The sequence below is a fragment of the Dinoponera quadriceps genome, unplaced genomic scaffold, assembly GCF_001313825.1.
Source record: "Dinoponera quadriceps isolate SergipeBrazil2010 unplaced genomic scaffold, ASM131382v1 scaffold1395, whole genome shotgun sequence".
Taxonomy (NCBI): Eukaryota; Metazoa; Arthropoda; class Insecta; order Hymenoptera; family Formicidae; genus Dinoponera; species Dinoponera quadriceps.
The window spans coordinates 315976-341062 of record NW_014556488.1 but is presented as its reverse complement, the minus strand read 5'-3'; the positions used below and the strand labels follow the sequence as shown (position 1 = coordinate 341062).

Below are 25087 nucleotides of genomic sequence, written 5' to 3'. Positions count from 1 at the left end.
CCCCCGATCTCTCGCCGGGCCGCCCCCCCCCCCCTCCTCCTGCGCCTTGCCCCGCTGCCAACGGCCCCCTCCCCCCTCTCTCTCTCTCTCCGGCGACCGTTCTCGCCTCCTCCTTCTCTATTTCGTTCCTCCTGCCGTCTTTGTCGGGTCGTAGATCGCAGTCGCACGACGTATCAAACGTGCGGCCGCGCGACGAGTCGTTAATGACAAAAAGCTGGCTGACGAGACAAGGGTCTACGACGGCAGAGCCTGATAGCAGCGTCAGAAGCGGAAGCAGAAGTAGCTACAGCAACATCAGCGGCGGCAGCAGGACGGGCAAGTGCTGCTATCGGGCTCGCGGGTTCGACGCGACCGCGATGCCCGTGCCGCATCGCCACGCTCTTGACGTGAAGAAGCGCATCAGCAACGCAAACTCGCGGACGTACGACGAGGCTAGGCCGAGCAGCACCGCGTTATTAGGGAGCGTAGTCGAACGGCGGCTCGTCGCCAGGTGAGATTCGCTCGTTCTCCTTTTTCCTCTTTCTTTCTCTCTTTATTTCTTTCTTTATCTCTTTCTCTCTCGCTTCCTCCCTCCCTCACCTTCCCGTTCTCTTTCTCTCTCTCTCTCTTTCTCGTCGTGTACGCGAGCGCGCGAGAGACTACGTTTTTTTCCTGTCTCTCTTTCTCTTTCTCTCGACTCGCGCGAGAGAAACCCTCTTCCGTTTAACTGTTCGAAACGGCGCACGCCTCTTCTCACCTTCAGCGCTTATTTACGAGGGCACGGGCGAGATGTAGCAGTGCGACCGATCGCCGCCGAGGCTCTGTTGTTACTTTACCGTTTGTCCCGCATAGGTTAGGCGCATTCTGTGCGCTGATGACTGTGCAGATTAAGCACGATTTCGATCTGCCGAAACTACGCGTCGCCTTATCCCTCGCGTTGCGCGTGTTTCCCGCGGAGTAAGCGTCACGAGAAACCGGAGCATCGAGTCGACGGGTAATTTTCATTGGAAAGACAAAGAGAGAAAGAAAGAGCGAGAGAGAGAGAGAGTCATGAGCCTGATTTATTGTTGAAGTAGGAACAGTGTTACGAAGGTTAGGAAAGTTCTTTTTTTTATGTTACAACCGATTTCGTAATGTTGGGTTACACGTCCACGTTTTTTTTTAGGAATAAAGCTACACAAGTGAGAAATTGTGTAAGAATGATGCATATAATGGCTGTTCCTTGCCAACCATATATTTGTTACAATTCAATTTATTGGTACTTCTAATTGTGTCTTGGCTCGTTTTTGTTTGTCGATTCTGCCCTTCAATATTTAGTGTGTAAACTTATACACAATGTTACAAGACTTTATGAAAGTTTGAGGTCATAGAATCAGGCTTGGATAATTTTATTTATTTGGTGTTGTAACTGCAAATAATAATGATGTAGTTTGAGGTTATCTTTCTTAGTTGCTTCATAATTTACGAAGTATGAAAGCATGTTTTCAGAATGTATATAAATATGTTAAAATCTTCTTGCAGTGTGTTCAGTTATATACAAACAAAGAAATTTGCTTTCAAGAGCTAGTAATCTGCGAGATGTTTTATCATAAGGACCAAGTAAATCTGTAAATAACAGCAATTGTATCCAGGAACATCTTACGATACTTCAATAGTCGGATAGAATGTATTCTGACTGAATAATTTACTGTGTATGTGTGTGTGTGTGTGTGCTTTACCATTATTCACTCATGATACTAAATTACAGTCATATGATATCTATAGAATGCAATAAAAGTATAATTAGTCATCTGCGATAACGTGTGACTAATTATACTTCTATCTCATTAATTACAATAAAAGCAATATATTATATGTTCGTACTTGTATTTCAGATATTAAATTTGGAAAGTATATATTATTAACACATCAAAATGAAGATCGATCGCAGCAGACTGAAAAAATGCACTTCTGAAGTGGTAAGTTTTTTGCATAGTTTCTACTTGAGCATTTATTAATTTATTTCTCCTTTAGAATTCTACGGAATTTTATATTTTATGTAAATTACTATATCTTGATGAGAGATTAATGATATAATAAATGTTTAGCCCGCAGAATGTCAGACACTCATAAATAAGCTGCGCTCCTGCTCTCATGCAGAGTTGTTAGAGGAGCTCAAGCAAATAGATGCATGGACCTTTGGAAAGTGTGAATTATTTCATTGGATTGATGTCTTAGATCTCAGTGACAGTATTTTAGAAGAGGCTGCGGCAAGAAGTCCTGATAATCCATGGGAATTAGCGTGTGATCTTCCTCAAAATAGAGAGGTTTGTTTAATGAGCGATTAATTTATCAGCATGAGAACTGATGGAAAAATATATATTATAAATGTTGGTTTATGTAATAGTCTGAAATTATACGAGTGTATGAAATATTTTATATACATATATGTATATGATTATTAATTTGATACAGGCAAAAGAGCTGCTTCTCTGGGTTCTTCACTTCACAACATTGTTGATTGAGCACTCATTCTCACGGCATTTGTACAACAGCATGGAACACTTGGTTACTTTGTTATCAAGTTGTGACATGCATGTAGTTCTCGGTGTATTAAATCTCCTGTACATGTTTAGTAAACGCAGTAATTTTATTACACGTCTAAATAATGACAAACGGCAGGCTTTGCTTAGCAGGCTTAATCATCTAGCGGAGGTTAGTGATTTAAATTCATATTTTGAACAATTTGACAGTCATCAATTATATGTAATGAATTATCCATTATAGAGTTGGGGAGGTAAGGAAAATGGTTTTGGCTTGGCAGAATGCTGCAAGGAATATCCAGAGAAGGTAAGTGTACATAATTAATATGTAATTGGGTGCGGTACAACTTAATATTATTATCTTGGATCTTGCAGCCATTTCCGGCGAGCGCTACAACACTACATTTTGAGTTTTACGCGGAAAACCCGACCGTGTCGGAACCGTCAACAACTGGTACATCGCTTCCTAGTACAAAGAAAGTTGGTCAAGCGAATCTTGTAACATATATACATATAGAAGCTGTTGACAAACTTGGAAAAACCCCAGCACAGATCATGAACGATCTGTTGAAAGTCTACAACGTACCCCAGGAACGGCAGGTAAAGATGATGCTCAGATATTGCTTCTTCCGCAGCTTCTGCTCTACAAAAATTACCAAAATTCCAATAGATACAGTTTATTAATACTAAACATATATAATATGCACAACGTGTACCGGACGGTATTTTTAAATCTCGAAACTTGTTTTTTTTTTTTAGATGGCTCTATTGACACACATAAGGCTAGCACATAGTTTTTCGGATTATCGAAGACGACTGCAATGCGTGCAAGCGCGACTTCAAGCACTATCCGTGCTCGTATATAGCAACGCGTTGCAAGAAAACGCGCATAGTCTCCTTCACGCTGGACTCCTCGAGGAACTGGTTGAATTATTGGAACTCCCACATGCTCATCTTGTTGAAATTCGCGCGGCAGCCTTGCGCACCCTTACAAGTATTATACATCTGGATCGTAATCCACACTTCCCTAAGTCAGTATAGATGTACTTCTTATCCCATCACTTCACTAGTTTCATCAGTTCACTAGTGATACTGACCTTCGCTGGTGCGCTTTCAGGAAACCAGGCTCGCGCTTGAATATGATTATCGATGTCACTGGAGCCAGTTCGTATCATGGATTTCTTCCGGTTTTGGTTCGCACTTGTATAACAACGTTGACCTCACCACAGTCAGACGGACAGCCGTTCCCGTTGCCTCTTGCGACAGCTTTGTTCAGTTTTCTCTATCATCTTGCTAGTTACGAGGCAGGTGGAGAAGCACTCGTCAGCTGTGGTATGATGGAGAGTCTCTTGAAAGTCATAAATTGGCCGGGCAGTGAGCTGGAACACATTACGGTAATTACTTGGTCAAATTCGTAACGCATTTTCTCAACTCTTTTCTCAACGCATTTCGTACTAACAACAAAAAATATTACGACCTACTTGTGCTTTATATAATTATTCTCCCTAACGCTAGATCGTCGCATTTTGTTGATCCTTCGTTCTTTTACAGTTTGTAACGAGGGCAGTACGTGTTATAGACTTGATAACAAATATAGATATGCAAGGTTTTCAAACACACGGCGGTCTGGCGAGCTTCATCAACCGTTTAGACATGGAAGTCAATGTGTGTAGAAAGGAACAACCATTTGAGATAGAACCGTTGCTGTATCAGGAAGCTCCGCAGACCTCGCGAGAGAGGTCGGTGGACAGGGAGGAGGAATCTTCCACGTCGCGACGCGCCCACGAGACTTTCGACGAACGAGAGGAGTCCTCCAATCCTATGGAGTTTTCGGAAGACGAAAATATGAGTTCGAAAACGGACGAAAAGAGCGAACAGCAACCGGACTATTCTGCCGCCAAGACCGGCAAGACATGCTTACCGCAACGAGCGGCACTTCTAAAGTCAATGTTGAATTTTCTTAAAAAGGCTATTCAAGATCCGGCATTCTCCGACAGTATACGACATGTCATGGAGGGTACGTTGCCGTCCTCTCTGAAGCACATCATAAGTAACTCGGAATACTATGGACCTTCATTGTTTTTGCTCGCTACCGATGTTGTGACTGTGTACGTTTTCCAAGAACCTTCCTTGTTGTCGTCCCTGCAAGACAACGGTTTGACTGACGTTGTGCTCCATGCTCTACTCATTAAAGAAGTGAGTGTACCGAAGGATCGCATTGATCGTGATGCCATATGAATATAGCCTCGCTGGATGCATTAACATTGTCTGAAAATGTACCGAAACTTGACATTTCAGGTTCCTGCCACTAGAGAAGTATTGGGCTCGCTACCTAATGTGTTCAGTGCTTTATGTTTAAATCAGCGCGGTCTTGAGTCTTTTGTAAAGCGCCGACCATTTGAGCGCTTGTTCAAAGTACTTCTTTCTCCCGTCTATCTCTCGGCAATGCGTCGACGACGAAGCGCTGATCCACTAGGAGACACAGCTTCGAACCTGGGCAATGCCATGGACGAGCTGATGAGGCATCAACCAAGCTTAAAAGTAGACGCCATTGCGGCTATTATTAAGGTATTATTTGCGAGGAGTGAACGATGCACTTCCTAGGTAGTTACTAATCTCGACGCCTGCTTCTCAAATGTTTGTTTTCACCAGTTACTCAAAGAGCTATGCGTATTGGGCTGCGATCCTCGGTACATATGCTGGCGCGCCGCCGGTAAATCCGACAATTCACCATCGAACACCACGACCGGGAATCGTCAGTCCTCCGGTCAGTCGGTCGGCGTCGGAGTGGGAGACTCCGGTGGTGCTGGAGGTGGTGGCGGTGGTAGCAGCAGCGACGAGGAGGAGGAGGACGAAGAGGAAGCGAGCACCAGTTCGCATCCTCAGCGGGAAGAACAACCCTCGCCGTCGCCCGCACAACCCGGACCTCCGCCTCAACCGAGGGAAAAAACACCCATCGCCTTGGTCGAATACATTCACAACGTCATGAAATTCGTCGATGCTATTCTGAGCAATAACTCGACCGACGATCACTGCAGAGAGTTCGTCAATCAAAAGGGACTCGTGCCGCTACTCTCGATCTTGGGTTTACCTAATCTGCCCGTGGATTATCCCGTCGCTCAAGCGGCCCAGTCCGTGGCGTCGGTGTGTAAAAGTATCCTGGTACGTTCGATATTTGTGTACTTTATTGAAGTCACGACGTTTTATACACGTACGAAGTGTATCATAAGCGATCTTTATGTTTTGTTGGCAGAACCTTGCGCATGAGCCGTCGGTCCTCAAGACGGGTTTGTCCCAGTTGAACGAAGTGCTGAACTTGTTGAAGCCGCTTCACAGTCACATGGAGACGCCCGGTGGGTCCGTATTGTTACATGAACTTGCGTCAGCACCGAATCTTGAAACGGCATTTACCAGCGATACCGCAACACCTCTCTTGCACGCGATGAACGCTGCTCACGGATATGTAGTGATGTTCGTTCACGTCTGCCGTACCAGCCAGAGCGAAATTCGTAACCTCTCCATGAATCACTGGGGCTCCGAATTAGGTCTGAGCGTCCTCAGGGGTTTATCTGAACTTTATATGTCTCTCGTTTGGGAAAGTACGTTGCTGCTTGCGTTATGCAGCGAGGATATCATACCGGCCGGATGTGAGTTCGGGAAAGAGGATATGGACAAGTTAATGCCGCCGGAGCTGAAGACCGAAGGCGAATCGTCCACCTGGTCCGGCACTGCGTCAGCGGATATGGGCAGTAACGGGATGACTACAGCGATGGAGGCTCTCAGCACAGATCCGCCACCGGTGCCGATGGAAGTTGACGACAAGCCGAACGTGAGCACCGGCAGAACATCGCCGAACAGTTACCAGCTCAAATACATCAAGCCGCTGCTCGGGGCGTCCTCGAGACTCGGCCGAGCACTTGCCGAGTTGTTCGGACTGCTCGTCAAACTATGCATGGGTTCTCCAGTTCGGCAGCGCAGAAGCCAACAGATGCCACTGACACCCGCTCTTCCGTCGCAAGCGGCGAGACAGGTCGCCTCCTCCCTGAATTCTTTATTGACACGCGGCCTGTCGTGGGACAAATTGCCCCCGTCGCCGATACCAAAGTTCAAGTTGACCTTTCTCATCTGTTCGGTGGGATTCACCTCGCCGATGCTCTTCGACGAAAAGAGACACCCTTATCACCTGATGCTTCACAAATTCGTCACTCTGGGCGGCCAGAACTCCTTCTTCGCCACCTTCCATTGGGCGTTGTCCGGCGGTGGCCAGTTCACCTTATCGGAGGGATTGGAGCATCCGAATTTGCCGGACGGTACTGGCGAATTCCTGGACGCTTGGTTGATGCTGCTCGAGAAAATGGTCAATCCCAAAGCCATCTTGGACTCGCCTCACGTGGTGTCGGCCAAGTGTAGCGGTATGTTCAAGGAGCCTCATTTCGAGCCGATCAAGTATCTCACCGACATACACAAGAAGGCTTTCGAGGCGGTGATGCTGATGTGGGGCAAGAAGCCGCTGAAGAACTACGGAGCTCGCATGACCGAGTCGATATTGTCCATCTTACGACATATCTTACGGGGAGAGAAGATCATCAAGGAACGCACCGAGAAGAAGGAAGAGAACGTGGAGGGTGCGGTGGCGAGTGGCAGCGGCGGCAGCGGCGGCGGCGGCGGCGGTGGCGGTAGCGGCGGCGGCGGCGGGGGCGGCGCTAGCGGTATCGCTAGGAGCGGCGGCACGGATCGCAGGGATGAGCCGCTGGAGGCGGATGTGAACCCGGAGTATCTCCGACAACTGATGGACATGGGCTTCAGCAGGGCGCACTGTATAGAAGCGTTGATGCACACATTGACGGTCGAGCAGGCGACGGATTACCTCCTGACGAACCCCGCGACTCTTCGCAGACCCGACGCCTCGTTGAACGACGTGGGCGGACAGGTGATGGACGTGGAAACCGACGACGATCTCATGCAAGCCATCGCGGTGTCGCTCGACTCACCGGACGCTCACAAGATCGGCATGGGCATCGAAGAGTTCGCCAGGGAGACCACCATTACGGAGAATATAGACGAGTTCACGCACAGCGCCCTGGGCCAGTGTCTGAACCTATTGGATCTGATGCCGGACACGGTTTATCGGATATGCGATCTCCTAGTGACGATCACGAAGCGTAACGGCGACGAGTGGCGGGACAGCATGCTGCGGCAGCTGATACGCGAGATCGGCGGTCTGGTGGATCATCTGATCGAGGTCGCCGAGGGCCCGGACGAGAACGCCGGCACGCGGCTGGTGGAGTGCGAGGAGGCGAACAAAGTAGCCGGTCGGATCTACCTTTACACCCTCTTCTTCGAGGGCACGTTCCAAGAGATGCGAGTGCCGTGTGCGCAGATAGTGGAGGAGTGCGCGATACTGGACAAACTCGTGCGGTTGTTGGTCGTAAGCGAGGGTCCGCTCACAGCTACCAAGAACAGGCTGACGAAGGACAGCAAAGACAGTGGCGCGGCGAGCGGCGTGAAGACGCCCAAGTGGCTGGCGCCGCTGTTGCTGCTGATAGACCGTTTGGAAAAGGTGGCGATACTGACGAAGCGTAAGCAGCTGATGCACAAGGTCACCACCAGGGCGTGGAAGTGGTTTGACTTGAGTACCGGTAAATGGACCCTCTACTCGCCGATGAACAACAGGATCATCAACGACGCTTACTGGGCCGGCGAGTCGAGCGTCAGGATCTCGTGCAGTCGGCGCCGTTACCTCATCACCTTCTCCTGCATGACTCAGGTGAACGAGGACACCGACAACAGGCGTCCCATCACGATGTGCTTCAAGCTGAACACAGGCAACAACGAGGACGGTGGCTCGGGCTCCGATTCCAACATGGACACCGACGAGAGCCCGATAGAGGAGAAACGGAACACGGTGGTGCAAGGATTGGATCCCAGCATAGCGCCGAGTATCGTGCGGTAAGAACGTTCTCTCTCTGTTATGTATACTTAACCGATTGGCTCGGATGATACGCGAACACGTATCACTGTGTCGAATATTGCGGTACACGATGAAATGCGAGCGAGTGACCGCACTTTATGGAACGTATATTATACAGCGCCTGTGTGAAGCTATTGGCAATCCCAGTCGATCGGGACGCATTACACGCTCTGATGAAGGTGTGTCTGCGGCTAACGAGGGACTACAAGAACGCGGAGGTGTTCGCGCGCGAGGGTGGTGTCAAGTTGCTCCTCGAGATGACGCAAATGAGCAGCTTCACCGGTTGCATAAATCTGAGTACTCTGTTGATACGGCACACCCTGGAGGAGCCGCGTACGCTCCGTCTCGCTATGGAGAAGGTATGCTTGCGCGCATCGTGCACTACTCCTCGCGCAGTAACGTAGTAATGTATCACCATCGCTGATTTCCCTCGTTCCAGGTTATTCGCACCCGTACGCAGATCAACATACCTCCCGCGTACAAAGAGATACTCTTCATGACACGGCAGATCAGTAGCGCCGTTTGCCGTAATCCGGAAGTGTACAAGGAAGTGTGCGAAAATATCCTCCGAGTCGACATAAGCGTCCTGAAAAGTGAGTCCCGTCAGTCCGTATTTTTCTACCGATCGATTTCGGATGCCTCCAAGTCCCGTTTGCATCCTCTCCGTTTTTCAGAAGACGACGTCGACAACAGGCTGGTCGTCAAGGCCCTACCTCCTAGTCATTCTCCAGCATTGCCGATGGTGGAAGAAGTATCCATAGGTGTTATTCGCGACCTGTTGAACGCGCTAATCAAGCCGATGCCGGTCTCATCGGACGACGGCACGACCACTCCTACGAGCCCCGAGAAGAAGACTTCGCACTCGACATCCTCCACGGCGATTGGTAACGCGTCATCGTCGACATCCTCGCGGCGAGATGTGCTGAGAAACAATACAACGACCACCAACGATCCCCTAGACGACGACGATCAAGTGTCGCAGATTATTCCCTTGAAGATATACACTGACATCAGTAGTAACAGCAAAGTCGAGCCGGAGGAAGCGAAGAAGCCCGTGCTGACGAAATCCGCGATATTGAAGATATTGGCGGAAGCTGTTCGATCTTACGGAGCGGTCGCCAGTCTGATCACCGAGCACACGTATCGAGCGGGCCAGAGCGAGATGGTGTCCGAGGACACGACAGCCTTGGCGTTCTTGCTCGACAAGCTCCTGCCCATGTTGCCGGAAAACTCGGGCGACCGAACGTGCAGCAGCATGGCCAGAATGTTGATTGCCGCTATCGCGTCGTGCAATCATTCTCCGGACGTGCAGACGACTCTGGTGACCGAGGTGAAGGCAGCCCTTACCAGGACGCTCGCGCTTCCCGAAAGCTCCGAGAAGCACGCGCAACTGCAGCTGCTGATCGGCCTGATCTCCACTATGATCGACAGTTGCCCGCCGACATCGCACACTCAGCTAAGAGCATCTCTGAAGGCCCACCAGTACAACAACGTCAATTACATCGTGCGGATAATGCTGAGGAAAGGTATCATCACCGACTTGGCTAAGATACCACACAGCCTGGACCTGTCCAGCCCGAACATGGCCGCTACGATTAATGCCGCCTTGAAGCCGCTCGAGACTTTGTCGCGCATCATCAATCAACCGATGCCGGGGGCAGTCAATAACAAGTTCACGAAGCCGAAGAACAGGACGGTCCAGGAAGAGCCGATCGGGGAACAGACCGGCACGACGACGTCTGAAGCCACGCATGCCGTGGGCGAGGAGGCCAACGAGGACGCGGAAAATACCGAGCACGACATCTCCGTGACCGCGGAAAGTCTGGAGCCGGCTTCCGAGGGCCAGGTGCACGAGGAAGGCGATGAGGCAGCCTTGGAGGACATTATGGATCAGCTTCTCGAGAGGTAACGACACCCAAATTGATGGAAATAATCAGATTCCGACGAACGTCATGCAATTCTGTAGAATCTCTCTTTGCGTTTCATCGAGATGTATGCTCTCTCTCTCTCTCTCTCTTGTTCTCTTATGTAACGGTAACTTTAACATGACAAAATGAAAGATATTGAATTGAATAGATTAATGCTTTCCTGCATTTGACAGAAGTGGAACACCGTTTGCACACGGGTCGCATTTTGTATGATTTTCTTTTCCTAACGTGTGTGAGTGTGTGTGTCTAAAACTGAACGTCTTTCGTCCCGTACGATTCATCAATCGAGTGTTTCTACGTGCGGATTTTTTAATGATAATTTATTCGAACACGCCACTTTCTAAGTTGCGGGAATTCTTTTGCTTTATTATTGTTATAAATTATGTGTTGCACGCGTTCTGCGAATCTTTATTTATATTTAATAGACCCTTAAATCTGTGAAGGCTGCAGTACTTATAATCAAGTAGTGTAATGTTTTCCAGGGACGGCTCAGCCGTGGCGGAAGAACAATCTTCCCGTCCGCACAGGCCAATGGACATTGATGACGAAAGTCTCGCGATGCGCGACGCGGAAGGCGATTTCGATCCTACTCGCGATACCACAGTAAGAGTAACGTCGCTTTCTTTCCTCGTTTTATTTTACAATCGGATGCTTCCCATCTTGCTTTCTGAATTTACAACGAGTTCCATTTTAGGAGGACCTAATGAGTTCCGATTCGGATTCCGATAGCAATCCATCTGATGATAATGAGGACGAGGTGCAGGACGACGAGGATGAGGAGGAGGAGGAGGAAGACGATGGTAGATGAGACGGCTTGATACGCCGCAACGCCGAGCGAAGTAGAAAGATCGTATATCTCTTTAATCTCATTTATTATTATTATCGCAGGTGAAGAGAACGAGGAAGAGGAGGAGGAAGAGGAGGAAGGTTCGTCCAATTACGAAGAGGATGGAATAGAATTTTACGAAGACGCCGGTGAAGGCGGCGTCTTTCGCATGTTTCCATCCAACGAGCGCGATGGCGGCAATGTTGTTATGATACAGCACAACATCGAGAATCAGGACATCGCGAATACATCGACGCCGGTTACTACGCGTCCGAGTCTTCCCACATGGAACACGACTTTCCCGTTACCGTTGGGTCTGTTCGAGGAACCTCCCACTGTTTCGGAGAACAATGGTAAGAACGAAAATAATTATATGTGATGTTTTCCCATAAATATTTCATTGAGTACTTTCCATTTTTTAGCAACATAAGTCGACCCAAACATCATTCTGTCTTTGTTTATTCACTAAGTATGAATGAAAGCATCTGTTCTCGAGTGATCGTATAGACTAAAATCATAATCATTTGTTTGTTTATACGTAGGTATTACTCATCCTCTGCTGATATCGCAAGGAAGTTTGGACACCGCGAGCAACAGGTCTCAACGTGCTCTACGGCAGAGACGGTATCAGTACCTTCAGTTGTCCAATCCACGCAGTCCAAATCCTCCTGTAATATTACAAAGGTACGCATTGACATTTTGACTATTCAATAGTATATCTCGTATGTGCAAATAGTAAGTATATTTATTCTAATTTCTATTTCATTATATTTAATTTTTTTAATATGATTTAGACTTTTGGGCCCAGCTGCACAGACTCTTCCTTTGTCCGCCAGCCAAGTGTTGGCATCGAGTTTCAGAGACACGCGCGTTGTCGTCATGGATAATGGATTGGGGATATTTACTAATCAAGAAGAAGAGCAAATTGATTATGTCGTACGTTTACACAATATATATATGTTCCTTGCAAATATGTGTGATATCATACAAAGAGTGCGTTCCGAAGTTAAAAATGGCGAATGTCCTCAGGATCAATCCGGATATCTCTTTGGACCAAGCCTCGCCGCAACTTTGAACAACATACCGACCGCGTTGCATTGGTGGATCGAAGAGAGCAAGCAGTTGGACGGGGACTCTCAGCCAGATTGTTGCGTTGGTAAGAACGAGGAGATTCGCGATCTTCGCGTGGTGTATTCGTGCAATTTTATTGATTTCATTTCCGCTATTTAAAGGTGTTGTTCACAAGTTGATACCTGGACTGGAGAAGCACAGGAACGCCGAACTGGCTGAGCGTAAGGAAAAGCGTAAGAAACAGCATGGATCCGAGAAGGAGAACGAAAAGGACAGTAAAGACGAGAAGGAACGACTGAATACTACGGAATGTGAGTATATTGTTTACATTTACCATTGAACATTGATTTTTTTTTAATATGTCCCAGAGCATGCGAAGAGAAAATTGTTTGAGCTGCTCCTTAAATTATAAACTTTTTTTTGTTATATTTTCATTTTTCCCTTTTTAGTATAAATTATCTCTACAAATGCAATTATATTTATGTTTTTCCTATATGAGGGAAGTTTATCTTGCATATGCAATAAATAAATAAGTAAATGTCTGTAAAACACCGCTCTTCAAGGTACGCTTCCTATTCCAGCCGGTTCGTCCAGTTTGATACAAATGGACGAACAAAGATCGTCCGCGTCGACGTCGCAAAGAACCGACGCCACTCCGCTCGTAGCAGGCGAGGAGACGACTGTGGAAACAACGAGGCAGGAACGCACGCCGGAAGAAGACATAATCGGTATATTCGCAAGATATTCTCGAGAGAAAGAAAAAGAAATAGAGAGAGAAAGAGAGAGAGAGAGAGGGCGAGAGAACAATTTTTTTTTCTATTTATTTTCTTTCGGCAACTACTTTATACATGCGTGTTTCTATGTGTCTTTTACATACCAGATGTAACAGGTGAAATGGAAGTGACGGTTCAAGAGGATGAGGAGCGACCGCCTCCGCCACCGCCGGAGGAGCAATCGTCTTCGTCGGAGAGTAGAGATCCCCGCACGGCAAATCGTAATCCGACATTGGAACTCGCGGAGAGTATCGTCGACTCGGTGTTAGGACCGTGTACATCAGAAGCAACCATCAGATTAAGTAATATATAATTATTGCAAAAAGGACCAAGTCCGAGAATGTTCGAAACGGTGCGCGAAGATATCTCCCCCTTGTAATCGAGATCGTTTTCCTTTCGATCATTCTACGTTTTGGTCTTCTTTGCAATACTGTCATTCACAACGCGACTGGCCTACATTCCCCCATGAGGCAATTCGCATCAAGCGTGTTATACCAAGCGACGCATCTGGCTTCCGCAGGGCAACCTGGACGCAGCGCGGAGCCGACGAACACTACCGAGTCGTCCAATCGCGCCGCTGCACCGATTGTAGTGGATTTCGGTCAGGAAACCAGCGAGGATCTATCCAGGGAAAGTAGCGACTCGGCCGATTGGATACGCAGACTCTTGACGGACGACAGTCAATCCAGTGTTGAGCGAAAGTAAGTAATAAATGTCGCGGTACAAATCGTCGAACCGTTTACAACAGATATCGACACGAATATGTTCGCTCCGAAGTGCCAACGTTGTCAGTCAAGACCCTACGTGTTCCACGTCCGAAACGACCACTACCACCACCACTACCTCCGCTGCAGCCGCCGCCGCGGAGACCTCGGAACAGTCGCAACAATCGTCGCAGCAGCAGCCACAGCAGCAACAACAACCACAACAGCAGCAGCAACAACAACCTCCGCTGCCCAATTGGCAACCTCAGGAGCAACAGCTGCCAGATGGCGTAGACCCCTCGTTCTTGGCCGCCTTGCCCGAGGATATGCGCGACGAAGTCATCGCCGAGCAACTCAGGTAGAGACGTTGATTAATTTACACCTTTACCCACTGTCGTTATGTGTGATTTCAACACGGTTTTTGTACGCTTTTACGTAATGGAGGGACAACGCTGACGGATGATACATCCTTGAGGGATAGGAATTATTCAGAAACAAATTCTATTGCGGACCACAAGCTTCGTTCCAAATTACATTGAGAGAAAAATGTTAAAACTATATAAAAACTTCCGTATTAAAATTACTGTTCCGGACGGTAAAGCGTTGAGCAACGGTGTGATAATGGCATGAAAATGATACGTCAACAGGCTTCAGCGTATCAGGCAACGCGCCGCAGTAGTCGAAGAACTCACCGGACCGGTTGAGGTAAACCCCGAATTCCTGGCTGCCCTGCCGCCCGCGATTCAGGAGGAAGTCCTGGCGCAACAACGCATGGAGCAGCAACGGCACGCAGCTGCCTCGGCGAACCCGGAGGATCCCGTGGACGCTGCGGCATTTTTCCAAAATCTGCAACCTTCCCTTCGACAGGCTGTTAGTATAATTGCTGCTCGGCAGAAAGTGTATCATTTTCCCTTGGCCTCTTCACAGTGTGACGGTTTAATCACTGATCCCGACGTTTGTCCCCGTAGATCTTGACAGATATGGAGGAGTCACAGATATCCGTCCTACCGCCGGAATTGGCTCAGGAAGCTCAGAACTTGAGGAGAGAGTGGGAAGCACGTAACCGGCATATGATGCAGGAAAGATTTCTCAATCATGTCAGTCAAGGCAACACTGCTCTCTCCAGTATCTTGAGGAATTCTGGTAGAGGTGAGTCCGCGTTTATACCGGACACATCGGCGTGTCGATGCGTCGTTAATGAAACTTTGTTTCGGAGGCATGGTTTGATGCAAAAGTCGAAACATTTGTCGACAGCTCGAGGTGGTGGTACACGGTACGCTATTCATGCAGTGCCGCAGAGATCTCAGTGGAGTGCCTGGAATACCCGCGGTGATGCAAACATAGCGCACCAAGGTGCTGGACTACGCTTGAGAGGACGGCAATTACTCGATCACGAGTCGATGGCCTGTTTGCTTGTGTTACTCTTTGTAGACGAGCCGAAGATCAACACGCTCAGACTGCACCGAGTGATCAGAAATCTCTGTTATCACGGTAGCACGAGAGAGTGGGTGGTGAAGGCACTGCTGAATATCATGGAAAGAAGTAACGACGAAAATAAAGACATTATAGCAGATCTTAGTGGGAAATTCAAGAGAAAGGGATTGTTACCTCCCATGGATTTATGGTAAGACTTTGACCGCCTTGCTTCACCTACCGTCGAACAATGCGCGTTACGTTCGTCTCGCGAGATGATAAACGGGTCCCGGTGAATCTCTCGTTGCAGCTCTCCAAAGATATTTGACCAAAGAAACAACGCGCAATCGTGGCTAAATATCAGTATCGATGCTGCGCTCGGCTGCAGAGCCAATGTGTTTCATATAGTACGTCACGCTGGCAAGAAGTCTGAGCGGCAGGGTAATATTATCGCCATTCATCCACAGGCAGCGCCTACCGTCTGCAGGTCAGCGCGCTAACTCGAGAAATTACTTGAGAATCTGATGAACGTTAACGTGACGAATTATACACGTATATTTTTTATATAATTATATTTTTCTTTCCTTGGATTGCAGGCATACCTTAGAATTGTTGATATCGTTAGCTAAGAGTTTCCCTGGTTATTTTGTGCCAATCAAATCTAAGGAATCAGATGATAAGGATAGTAATAAGGAGAAAGACGTGAGCGCCAGCAAGGAGGACGGCGGAGCGAAGGGCAAGTCGACGTCCAAGATAGGAAGGAGCGATCTCCCGGACTTCTGGGACATGTTGCTGAAACTGGATTCGTGCGCGTCCAAGAAAGGAAAGTCGGTCGCGCGTACTCACTCGAATACGAATCTAGGAAACGAGCCGGAACACGGAATAACAACGTTCGAGGCTTCTGCGTTCGGCCAGCTCATTTCGATGCTCAACTGGTCCGTGATCAAGCGAAGCAGCCAACTGACGGACAAACTGCTGCGCCTCCTCTCCTTGATCTCCATCGGCTTGACCGAAGTGAATCCTTACCGGCGGCAGGAAGGCACAAAGAACAAAAAGACTGAAGTCAGTAAGGAGCACAGCGTCGCCGCGCCAGAAGGACATTTGAAGCTTGCCGTGCAGGTCTTGACTAGTAAGAGTTGCTCCGAGGAGGGCCTGGAAGATGCGACAGCATTGCTACTCAACCTGTCTCATTGTCCAGATCCTACTAGACAACTGGTAAGGCATTCTTATAAATTGATATAATATAGTCGTTAAGTAGAAAGTAACATCAATCACTCTTTTTCTAGATATTGAAGTTGCTTCTGGAAGGTGCAATGGAACTAGCGAATATGGTGTGCGAACATATCAATGATTTGATGATGGAGCTAAAAGTCTTGAATCGTGAATTGAGTCGAAGGAATTCCTTGGAAGATCAGCCGTCTACCAGCTCTGGTGGAAACGGCGGCCGAGGAATTCTGTTGGATAGGTAAGACATTTTTGCGTTCACGGATCGTGCATTCTACGATTGAGTGTAAAAAGGCGTAATGAATCAGACACATATTTATTCGCGAAAGCTTCTCTTCCAGATTCACCAACGAGAACGTGGTTGTCACTGCACCAAGCAAAGTTAAAGCCGGAAGTGACCTTCAGTTGCCGTCGATGGCCGCTCTTGTTAGCAAAACATCTAGTCAGGCATTCTTCTTGAGAATACTTAAAGTCATTGTGCAGATCAGGGAAGCTGTACGCTTAGCGAATACGAAGAAAACAGGTATTATACAGATTATGTATCCTATATTCTCTTATAACGTCATGTTGCGCTGAATCTGTAAAATTTCCTCACGTTTTATTGATTTATGCGATAATGTCGATTGAAACATCTTTTCCTCTTGAAGCCAATCAAGCGTCAGAAACAGCCATGGACACAGGCACAACGAGTAACGCATCAGAAACAGGTGTTTTGATTGACTTGCCTCATTTTTTCTCTGTATTATTTATTCTGAACAATCATTTATATCGAAAATTTAATCGTCTTATTATAGTCGCCGACAATGCGGACGTCGACGTTCCTATGGATACAACGCAAGCTAATTCTTCAAACCTTGACAATTCAAAGACATCTTCTCGCAACGGTAAGCCAAGGATCTTGACGTGATTTCGTTACAGCGTTAATTATTGTATCATCATTAAATTAAATTTCTTTCTCGTTGGTTATTTTTAGACGAAGAGAAAACCACACTCCCCCTTTTGAGCGAGAGTCTTGTACTGGATAACTTGTGGGAGACTCTTAGCGCCTGCTTACTCGAGTTAGAGTACACGCCTGATCACCATGCCGTCCTTGTTTTACAAGTAATCGATAATGTTTATCTCGATGAAAATTCTTCACGTTTTACACTTTTGCATATTCATCATACTATTCATCGCGTTCTAATGTAGTTTGCGAATATTATTTTTTGTATATACTTTACGCACACATTTGACATTGCAGCCCGCTGTAGAAGCGTTTTTCCTGGTACACTCCTCGTCGAGTACGTCTCGCGATCGTCACCTCAACACGAATAGCGAGAATCGAGAAGTCGTACCAGAGTTGGCGCCAGTGTCACCGATATACTCCGACAATGAAGGTACTTCGCAAACGGAAACCACTAATAACACCTCCTGGGACATAACTCCGACTCCGCAGAAGACGTTGCCCCCGGATCAATTAAAGTTCCTCAAATTTGCCGGTGCGTATGTAACCGATGAGCACAAATTACATGCGTGTGCTGTTTTAATGCATACATGTATTGACAATTGAATATGTGTGTATCCCGCTTTCAGAAACGCACAGGACTGTACTGAATCAAATCCTACGACAAACGACTACACACCTGGCGGATGGTCCATTTTCCGTGTTGGTGGATCACACCAGGGTGTTAGATTTCGACGTGAAGAGACGTTACTTCAGAACAGAACTCGAGCGGATGGACGAGGGTATTCGTCGGGAGGAGTTGGCGGTTCACGTTCGTAGAAGTCACGTATTTGAAGATTCATTCAGAGAGCTTCATCGGAGGAACGCCGACGAATGGAAGAATCGTTTCTACATCGTCTTTGAAGGTAGAGATACTCCTAACATTCTTTTTTTCTCGATGCTTTGCGTGAACATAGTATGAGCCAAGGAACCGTATATACCAAATAAAACGCTTGCTTTTTGATACCAATGAAAGGCGAGGAAGGCCAGGATGCAGGAGGGTTGCTCAGAGAGTGGTACGTTATCATCTCAAGGGAGATCTTCAACCCTATGTACGCTCTGTTCACGGTCAGCCCTGGTGATCGAGTAACATACATGATTAATTCCTCTTCGCACTGTAATCCCAATCACTTGTGCTATTATAAGTTCGTAGGTCGAGTAATTGGTAAGTTGTCGCGGATCTGCAGTGGACCCACGCCGAAAGATCACTCTAACAACAAGTTCTTACTTATTGCAGCTAAAGCTATTTATGATAACAAATTATTAGAATGCTACTTCACGCGTAGTTTTTACAAGCATATACTCGGCATACTCGTGAAACATACAGACATGGAGAGCGAAGATTACAGTTTTTATAAAGGACTTGTCTACCTTACGGAACACAACATTTCCGATTTGGGATATGAACTCACATTCTCCACCGAGGTACGTAACCATTTATTCCGGTGCGATTTGCATGCAATTTTCACAACGAGATCGCTAAAAATACGCGCTTTGCTCCCAGGTCAATGAATTTGGCGTTAACGATGTGAGGGATTTAATACCAAACGGACGTAATATAGTTGTTACCGAAGAGACGAAACTAGAATATATTAGGCTAGTATGTCAAATGAAAATGACTGGAGCGATTCGGAAACAGTAAGTGGATTCCAGAAGCGAAAACGTTCGCTTTCGACGATTTCTGCTTAATTATCGCTATGCTCACTCTTATTTTTTTTTTGGTCCATCCCCACAGATTGAACGCATTCTTGGAGGGCTTTTACGACATTATACCCAAACGACTGATCTCCATATTTAACGAACAAGAACTTGAACTATTGATCAGCGGCTTGCCTAATGTAGATATCGAGGATCTTAAAGCGAACACCGAATACCACAAGTACAGTGCTACGTCCCTACAGGTAAGTTTCTACATTTCCTTTGTGCGTTATTCGACCTTACTCGAACGATGCGTCGAGTTAACACATTTATTCCGTCGTCTTTACGCAGATCCAATGGTTCTGGCGTGCCCTGCGCGGTTTTGATCAAGCGGATCGTGCAAAGTTCTTGCAATTTGTTACTGGTACGTCCAAAGTACCGTTGCAAGGTTTCGCCGCATTAGAAGGCATGAACGGCGTGCAGAAGTTCCAAATACACAGGGAAGACAGGTCAACAGACAGGCTTCCCTCTGCCCATACTTGGTAACTATATGATTTGAATGTCCTTTTTTCTTTCTCTCGCGAGAAAGAGAGGAGGAGAAAGCGCGAAGTAAAGTGCATGGCGATGTTCTCGAACTAAAACGCGCTTCCCAAATTGCAGTTTCAATCAACTGGATTTACCAGTGTACGAAACGTATGATAAACTGCGGACGAATCTGCTGAAGGCGATTCACGAGTGCAGTGAAGGGTTCGGATTTGCATAAACTCTCAACAACAGGCACAGGCTCACCATGGCAGTTCATCGGCACAGTGGAGGATTCGCATAAGTTTGTGCGAAACGCCGTGTCGTATATTATAAACGGTTTATCATACATGTGTTGTCCTGTCTGTTCGGAGTATGCCGTGAGAGAGATTCGGTCATGTATAATTACGCGTTCATGCAGTCCGATCGGTGACATTCTGGCGACACGCTTGGTCTTCAATCAAGATCTAACAAGAAAAAAAATGTTTAACTCGATATATACATATAGATACACGGATATGTATATACGTATAATTAATTATGATGTAATTACGTGAGAATAACGCGTTTCAATGATACCCGAAGCTAGGGTTTATTTTGTTGTGGAGAGGATCTTGGAAGAAGCGCCGAGCTTAACGATAATTCCCTACAAGGAAGGATAAGGAGGATTAGTTTTTATGAGTAAGATACGATAAGGGTAAGATTCACGCATAAGTGTAATAGTTAGGTACTTTAGTTTGTCATAAGGAGTAATATAGGACGGAGAGAATGTAATATACTGCACTTGAAAAAAAAAACCAGCGATATGTTTTAACCGGTTCGATAGTTTGAATAGTGATACAACGTGTGGCAACGGCAACGGTGGCCTGGTTAATTACCGAAAAAAGAGCAGCAAAAGCATAAGTGTATGAGTGCCTGTGCGAGTGAAAGGGAACGAGAGAGAGAGAGAGAGAAGGAGAATGTGACGATGAGAGAGCGAGAACGAGAGAGAAATTAGCGGAGAGATGTTGAGCCTAAAAGATTTCACAATACAAACGCTATCCTTCCCCTAAAAAGATGTATGGTTGTACACTACTAGTATTAATAATTATAACTAATTCTTAATTAATAGTAATGGTCATTAAATATCATTTTAATATTAATCATTCGAAATGTGATGTTAAACACGTGTAATTTCTTTTCTCTTGAGATTTAACGAAATAAAGTTTACAGTTGAACAGATATTACTTTATAAACACATCGAACGGGACAATATTGGCGAAACACGTACAGGCACCGTTACAATTGATTATCGAGCTCCTTTCGAAATTGTTAGGGAATTATTGATTAGGATTCGCAGAATAAAATGATGAATGTTGTATTTCTTATATATATAAAAAAAAAACTGATAGGAACATTGTGTTCTTTTGTTATTGCGAAGTCCTTGATTACAAACTTCTCAGTTTCCTTGATGGACAGACGTCGATGATGTTACGCGATGTTACAATTTTAGTCTCCCTTTAAAGATAGTTTACTTTTGTGTATTACCGAATAAATTATTGTTCGATTAACTACATGAGAATATTAATGTATGTAACAGGAAAATATATATTTCATATTTACAAAGTCTTTCGTATAAGTGTGATAATAATCCATAATATATTAGCATCTCTAGTGCGCCGTGACGCGCATTACTGGAGGTAATTCGCTGAGTCGAATGAATGATGACACGCTGCGCGTTAAAAAAAATCTTCATAAGTACGTCGCAAAACTTGAGAAGCAGTGTGCCATCGCATCGTAATCGGAATGTTATCACTGGCTGCACAGGCCCATCCACAGGTGGAAGCAGCAAGCGTTGACGAAACCTTCGACCAGAGTGTAGACGTCCTCGATGTTCATCGGCACATTGATCTCCGTGGATTTCCGGTAAACTGCGCATAAGTCCTAAAACCAGGCCAATTACGTCCCGCTGTATTCTCGCTCGCGCTCCAAGAATAATTTTCACCAAACTCAGAATAAACTAACCGTCGAATGATCAAAATCGCAAATATCAACTCCAACTTCTGTAATTCGTCGTTAAACAATAATGGGCCAATTAGTAATTTCTAACTGCATCAGCAAATTAGAGCAGGCGATATCTGAATGATAGCAATTTTAGATCGTGGAGTAGCTTAATCAGAATTTGACGAAAGTTGCCCCGATGACTCTCGTCTTCGACGATACACGGTGTACTCACTCCTCTCGACGCATGCAGATCGATCGTCAGCATCATGAACGCTTGAAAGAGAGTCGGGTCCAATATAAGGTGATGAGTGATGTTCCCGTCGGAAGTGTTGAACTGCTTGTGATTATCCTGGTACTTGTTTTGCAAGACCTTCGACAGCGCCTGATACCACGAGACGGGCTGATTAACGAGCGGACGGAGCCTGGGGTCCAGATTCGGCAGGGACTCGATGTGGGCCAACGAGCAGAGCTCCTTGAACTCGGAGTATGTCATCGTGGACTTGTTGTCCAGCAGCTTGTCCCAGAGCAAATGCGTCCTGCACTGCAACGCGCCGCGGTCCACCATGTTGGTAATGTGCTGGCGAGCGGCCTGCGCCTGCGACATGATCAATTGCTGCATGAGCTGCTCGTGTGACGAGTAGTAGCCCAGATAATTGACCGATTCCTGACGAATCTGCACCAAATGCGGCGACGACGTCGACACGCTCGACGTCGCGTTCGGAATACTCGAGCTCTGCGCGAGAGGGGAATTCGGGACCGGCGGTGGCGTCGGCGCCAAATTGCTGTGAATGTTGTAGCTCGCCATTTTCACCTCTGCGTCCTTCGTCTCGCTACTCTCCTTCGTGGAGCCGTTGGAGCCGTCGAGGCTTCTGTCTGCCTGCTGATCGACGCACATCTCCGTCCTGGAATTGTCCCTCACGAACGGCGGTATCGGCGAGACCGGGCTGGACTCCACCGGGCTGTCCGTATATGAGCTGGTCGTGGACCTGCCCACGCTGTACACCGTCCTGAACTTGCCCAGCTTATTGTTCTCCACCTCCCGCTTTGGGTACAATTCCCTCTTGCTCGTTAGCATCAGGTAATACTTCAGGGTGATCTCGGTCTTCTCCAGTTGCGGCGGCTGCTCGACGCGCGACACGATCAGCGCCACGTCGAAGTCGTCGGTGTACCGGGTGTCCTGAGCGTCGCAATAGCTGACCAACGGGGTGCTCTGCAGCTTTATCAAGACGTATTCGTTGTCATGGGACTCCTGAAGCTCGCTGAACATCACGCGCATGTCGTACACCTTGTCGTGCGACAGCAGATACGAGTACAACGTGCGCGCGGGTATCGCTATGTTCCGTATCGTTATCACGTCTGGAATGAATGAAACCTGTGACGTCACCCGAATTCTGACCGACACACACTCCCCGGGCTTACCGCTGTATATCAGATTCCTCGCGTAATTCGGCGCCTTGCTGTAGTACTTGAGGAAATCGTCCAGAAAGTGAGTGAGATGGTAGCCCTGTTGCAGAGACCACGGCCCAGTCCCGGCGATGTAGGAATGAATACAGCGCAGGTGGAAGTCGTAGGTGAACGAGTGCAAGTGCATGCTGATCTTGATCTTGTCGCAGGCGTCTACGAAGCTTAGCACGAACTGCGAGGAATTCACATCGTCGGTCAATTTCATTTTACGCGCGGAAAGACAGTTGGAATTTATCCCTATTTTTTCGCAACACGACATATAGAATGAAAGATGCTGTATTAACATTAATTTAATGATTGGGTTCGAGTTATCGGAGGATTTATGTAACAATCGGAGACTCCGTTTAACGTGGAAAGTTGATTCATCGTGCGCGTTTGTCCGCGGACTAATCCTTGCGTCGTTGAACATCTATATCCCCAACAAAAATTCAAACAACATGTCTCCACAACAGCTGCGATCGTTCGAGCTTTGTCAGTGATGATAATTAGTCAATATACGATCCCCTTTGATGATATTTCATGTGTTTACGTTTGGGAATTATCTGCACTCGGAGTGAAACCTACCCCCACCACCATCATTCACTCTGCTCCCCATCTTCAGAGTGATATTTTCGAGCGCAATTTTACAGAGCCATCTAAGTTTGAAACTTATCCCACCTGGTTCACCATGCCGCTGCTGGTCTTGGTCTGCAAGCGATTGCACTCGATAATGCTCAATTTGACGATGAAGAACGGCTGCGACAAGTGGATCTCGAATAGCAAAACTCCGCCCAGCATGGACTTCTTGAGATAGTACGACTGCTGCTGCGCCTGCTCCTCGTCTCTGCAAGAGGGCAGATCTTCAGAGATCTTCGCGAAAGTTCGATTCCCAACGATAGACGACTGAACGAACGTTTTATGCGGCGACTCCACTTGGATCGGATTGAAGCCCAAGATCTGCAGATACTGCTTGTACTCGGACAACATCGACTTGCAGAGCTCCTGATGCCATTTGACCAAGAACGTGTTGGCCGCCCTCTGCTTCGGCTGCGGCGATTGTTGCTGCGCGTTGTTGTTGTTGTTCAAGCTGAAGAGAGACGACGGCGGCGTCAACGAGTGATCTCTCGTAGCGGCCGACTGCAGACGCCAGGCCGGTAGGAAGAGCAGAGGCGTGTGGCAAAAGTGTATCAAACGGGAGTACTGCTTGAACGTGTTCGAGGCGTTCAGCGAGATCGGTATGTTGGGCGTGCGGCTCTGCCACATCGCGTACAGTCTCTCCACGTCCTCTGCGAATTTCCGAGGGTCGCGTCAGTCGAGTCATCAACGAGAGAGAGAGAAGAAAACGATTATTGAGCGAGCCAGCTGCTGAGAATCGGGGGCCTACCTTTGATCTTCTTCTCGCGATGTCGCAGATCCTGCAAATCGTAAGCGGCCTTTACGATCGGGTCGGTCGTGTTGAGGGGATACGATACGCTCGGCTTCGCGTCGCGCATCGCCTGTCCGACCACCTGGCTCCACGAGAACGCGCTGTTCTTCACCTGCGCCTGCGCTCGGTTGCTCGACCGCGTCCAGTCCTTGCTGTCGGCGTTCGACTGGCTGGGAAACTTCGCGAGGCTCTCCATGTCGGTGATCTGGTAATACTGAGAGCCGTGTTCCCTCTGCTGCTGCGAGTCTCGCGTGAGTTTGTGATGGAATATGCCCAGCTTCTGCATGATTATGTTGGTGAAGAGGCTAGACCTGGAGGAGAGCCAGGTGCCCAGACTGGTCGCTTGTTTCATCAGCTTCTCCGACCGTTCCTTCGACCAGTTGTACATATATATTCTTATCTGAAATGATCAGCGTTTGAGAATCCTCCGGGATTGACGATCGTTACAATATTGGCCTGTAATGAGCACTCACATTGTCACTTTGTACTTCGGCCAGCAGTATCCTTTGCCTGGGCACGAAATTCGACTCCGATATCAGCGGATTAAATTTCTGCAACTGTTTCTGATCTGTAACATAAAATTGTGGCAAAACTCAAGACGAGATCCGTAACAGAGTTGCCATGGAAAATGTTTCTTTGAAATTCCCCGATTATTCCAGACGACAGTGGGAGAATTTTCCAT

The 25087-nt window shown here is 47.2% G+C and overlaps 2 protein-coding genes across 12 annotated transcripts in view; one reads left to right on the top strand and one right to left on the bottom strand.

Annotated features, from left to right (window-relative positions):
• Positions 1 to 69: 69 nt before the first annotated feature.
• Positions 70 to 20947, top strand: LOC106747641 (E3 ubiquitin-protein ligase HUWE1). Of its 11 annotated transcripts, none has more exons than XM_014625360.1 (44): positions 70 to 490; positions 1854 to 1937; positions 2067 to 2285; positions 2434 to 2673; positions 2746 to 2808; positions 2877 to 3101; positions 3261 to 3532; positions 3619 to 3895; positions 4053 to 4697; positions 4800 to 5069; positions 5154 to 5663; positions 5755 to 8450; positions 8591 to 8831; positions 8912 to 9065; positions 9147 to 10377; positions 10868 to 11009; positions 11095 to 11200; positions 11289 to 11579; positions 11769 to 11910; positions 12021 to 12162; positions 12256 to 12382; positions 12459 to 12608; positions 12879 to 13025; positions 13178 to 13372; positions 13591 to 13771; positions 13848 to 14132; positions 14422 to 14644; positions 14743 to 14923; positions 15029 to 15398; positions 15498 to 15674; positions 15784 to 16402; positions 16474 to 16652; positions 16753 to 16934; positions 17059 to 17118; positions 17206 to 17295; positions 17385 to 17512; positions 17652 to 17889; positions 17984 to 18259; positions 18370 to 18558; positions 18631 to 18818; positions 18898 to 19031; positions 19129 to 19294; positions 19383 to 19573; positions 19692 to 19794. In XM_014625360.1, exons 2-44 carry the CDS (start codon positions 1893 to 1895, stop codon positions 19792 to 19794), a joined length of 12690 nt encoding a protein of 4229 aa, XP_014480846.1. In that variant the 5' UTR covers positions 70 to 490; positions 1854 to 1892. The 11 variants fall into 11 exon arrangements, with proteins under 11 accessions (XP_014480846.1, XP_014480848.1, XP_014480850.1 ...); XM_014625362.1 differs by lacking the exon at positions 70 to 490 and adding an exon at positions 815 to 973; XM_014625364.1 differs by lacking the exon at positions 70 to 490 and adding an exon at positions 1015 to 1071.
• Positions 20355 to 25087, bottom strand: part of LOC106747643 (protein SZT2-like) — an 18939-nt gene continuing 14206 nt past the window's right edge. The window contains exons 19-25 of the mRNA XM_014625372.1: positions 24879 to 24973; positions 24364 to 24805; positions 23893 to 24265; positions 23658 to 23823; positions 22956 to 23172; positions 21769 to 22892; positions 20355 to 21476 (exon numbers count right to left, since the gene is read on the bottom strand). Of these exons, the coding sequence (XP_014480858.1) occupies positions 21345 to 21476; positions 21769 to 22892; positions 22956 to 23172; positions 23658 to 23823; positions 23893 to 24265; positions 24364 to 24805; positions 24879 to 24973 (2549 nt within the window). The 3' untranslated portion in view covers positions 20355 to 21344. The remainder of the gene's footprint in view (positions 21477 to 21768; positions 22893 to 22955; positions 23173 to 23657; positions 23824 to 23892; positions 24266 to 24363; positions 24806 to 24878; positions 24974 to 25087) is intronic.

Excerpts from the sequence above, each read along its gene's own strand:
- LOC106747641 (XM_014625366.1), top strand. The coding sequence starts at position 1,893 with ATGAAGATCGATCGCAGCAGACTGAAAAAATGCACTTCTGAAGTG. Across the intron at positions 9,066-9,146 it reads CGACATAAGCGTCCTGAAAA|AAGACGACGTCGACAACAGG; the intron begins GTGAGTCCCGTC and ends TCCGTTTTTCAG. Across the intron at positions 17,513-17,651 it reads ATGCCGTCCTTGTTTTACAA|CCCGCTGTAGAAGCGTTTTT; the intron begins GTAATCGATAAT and ends TTGACATTGCAG.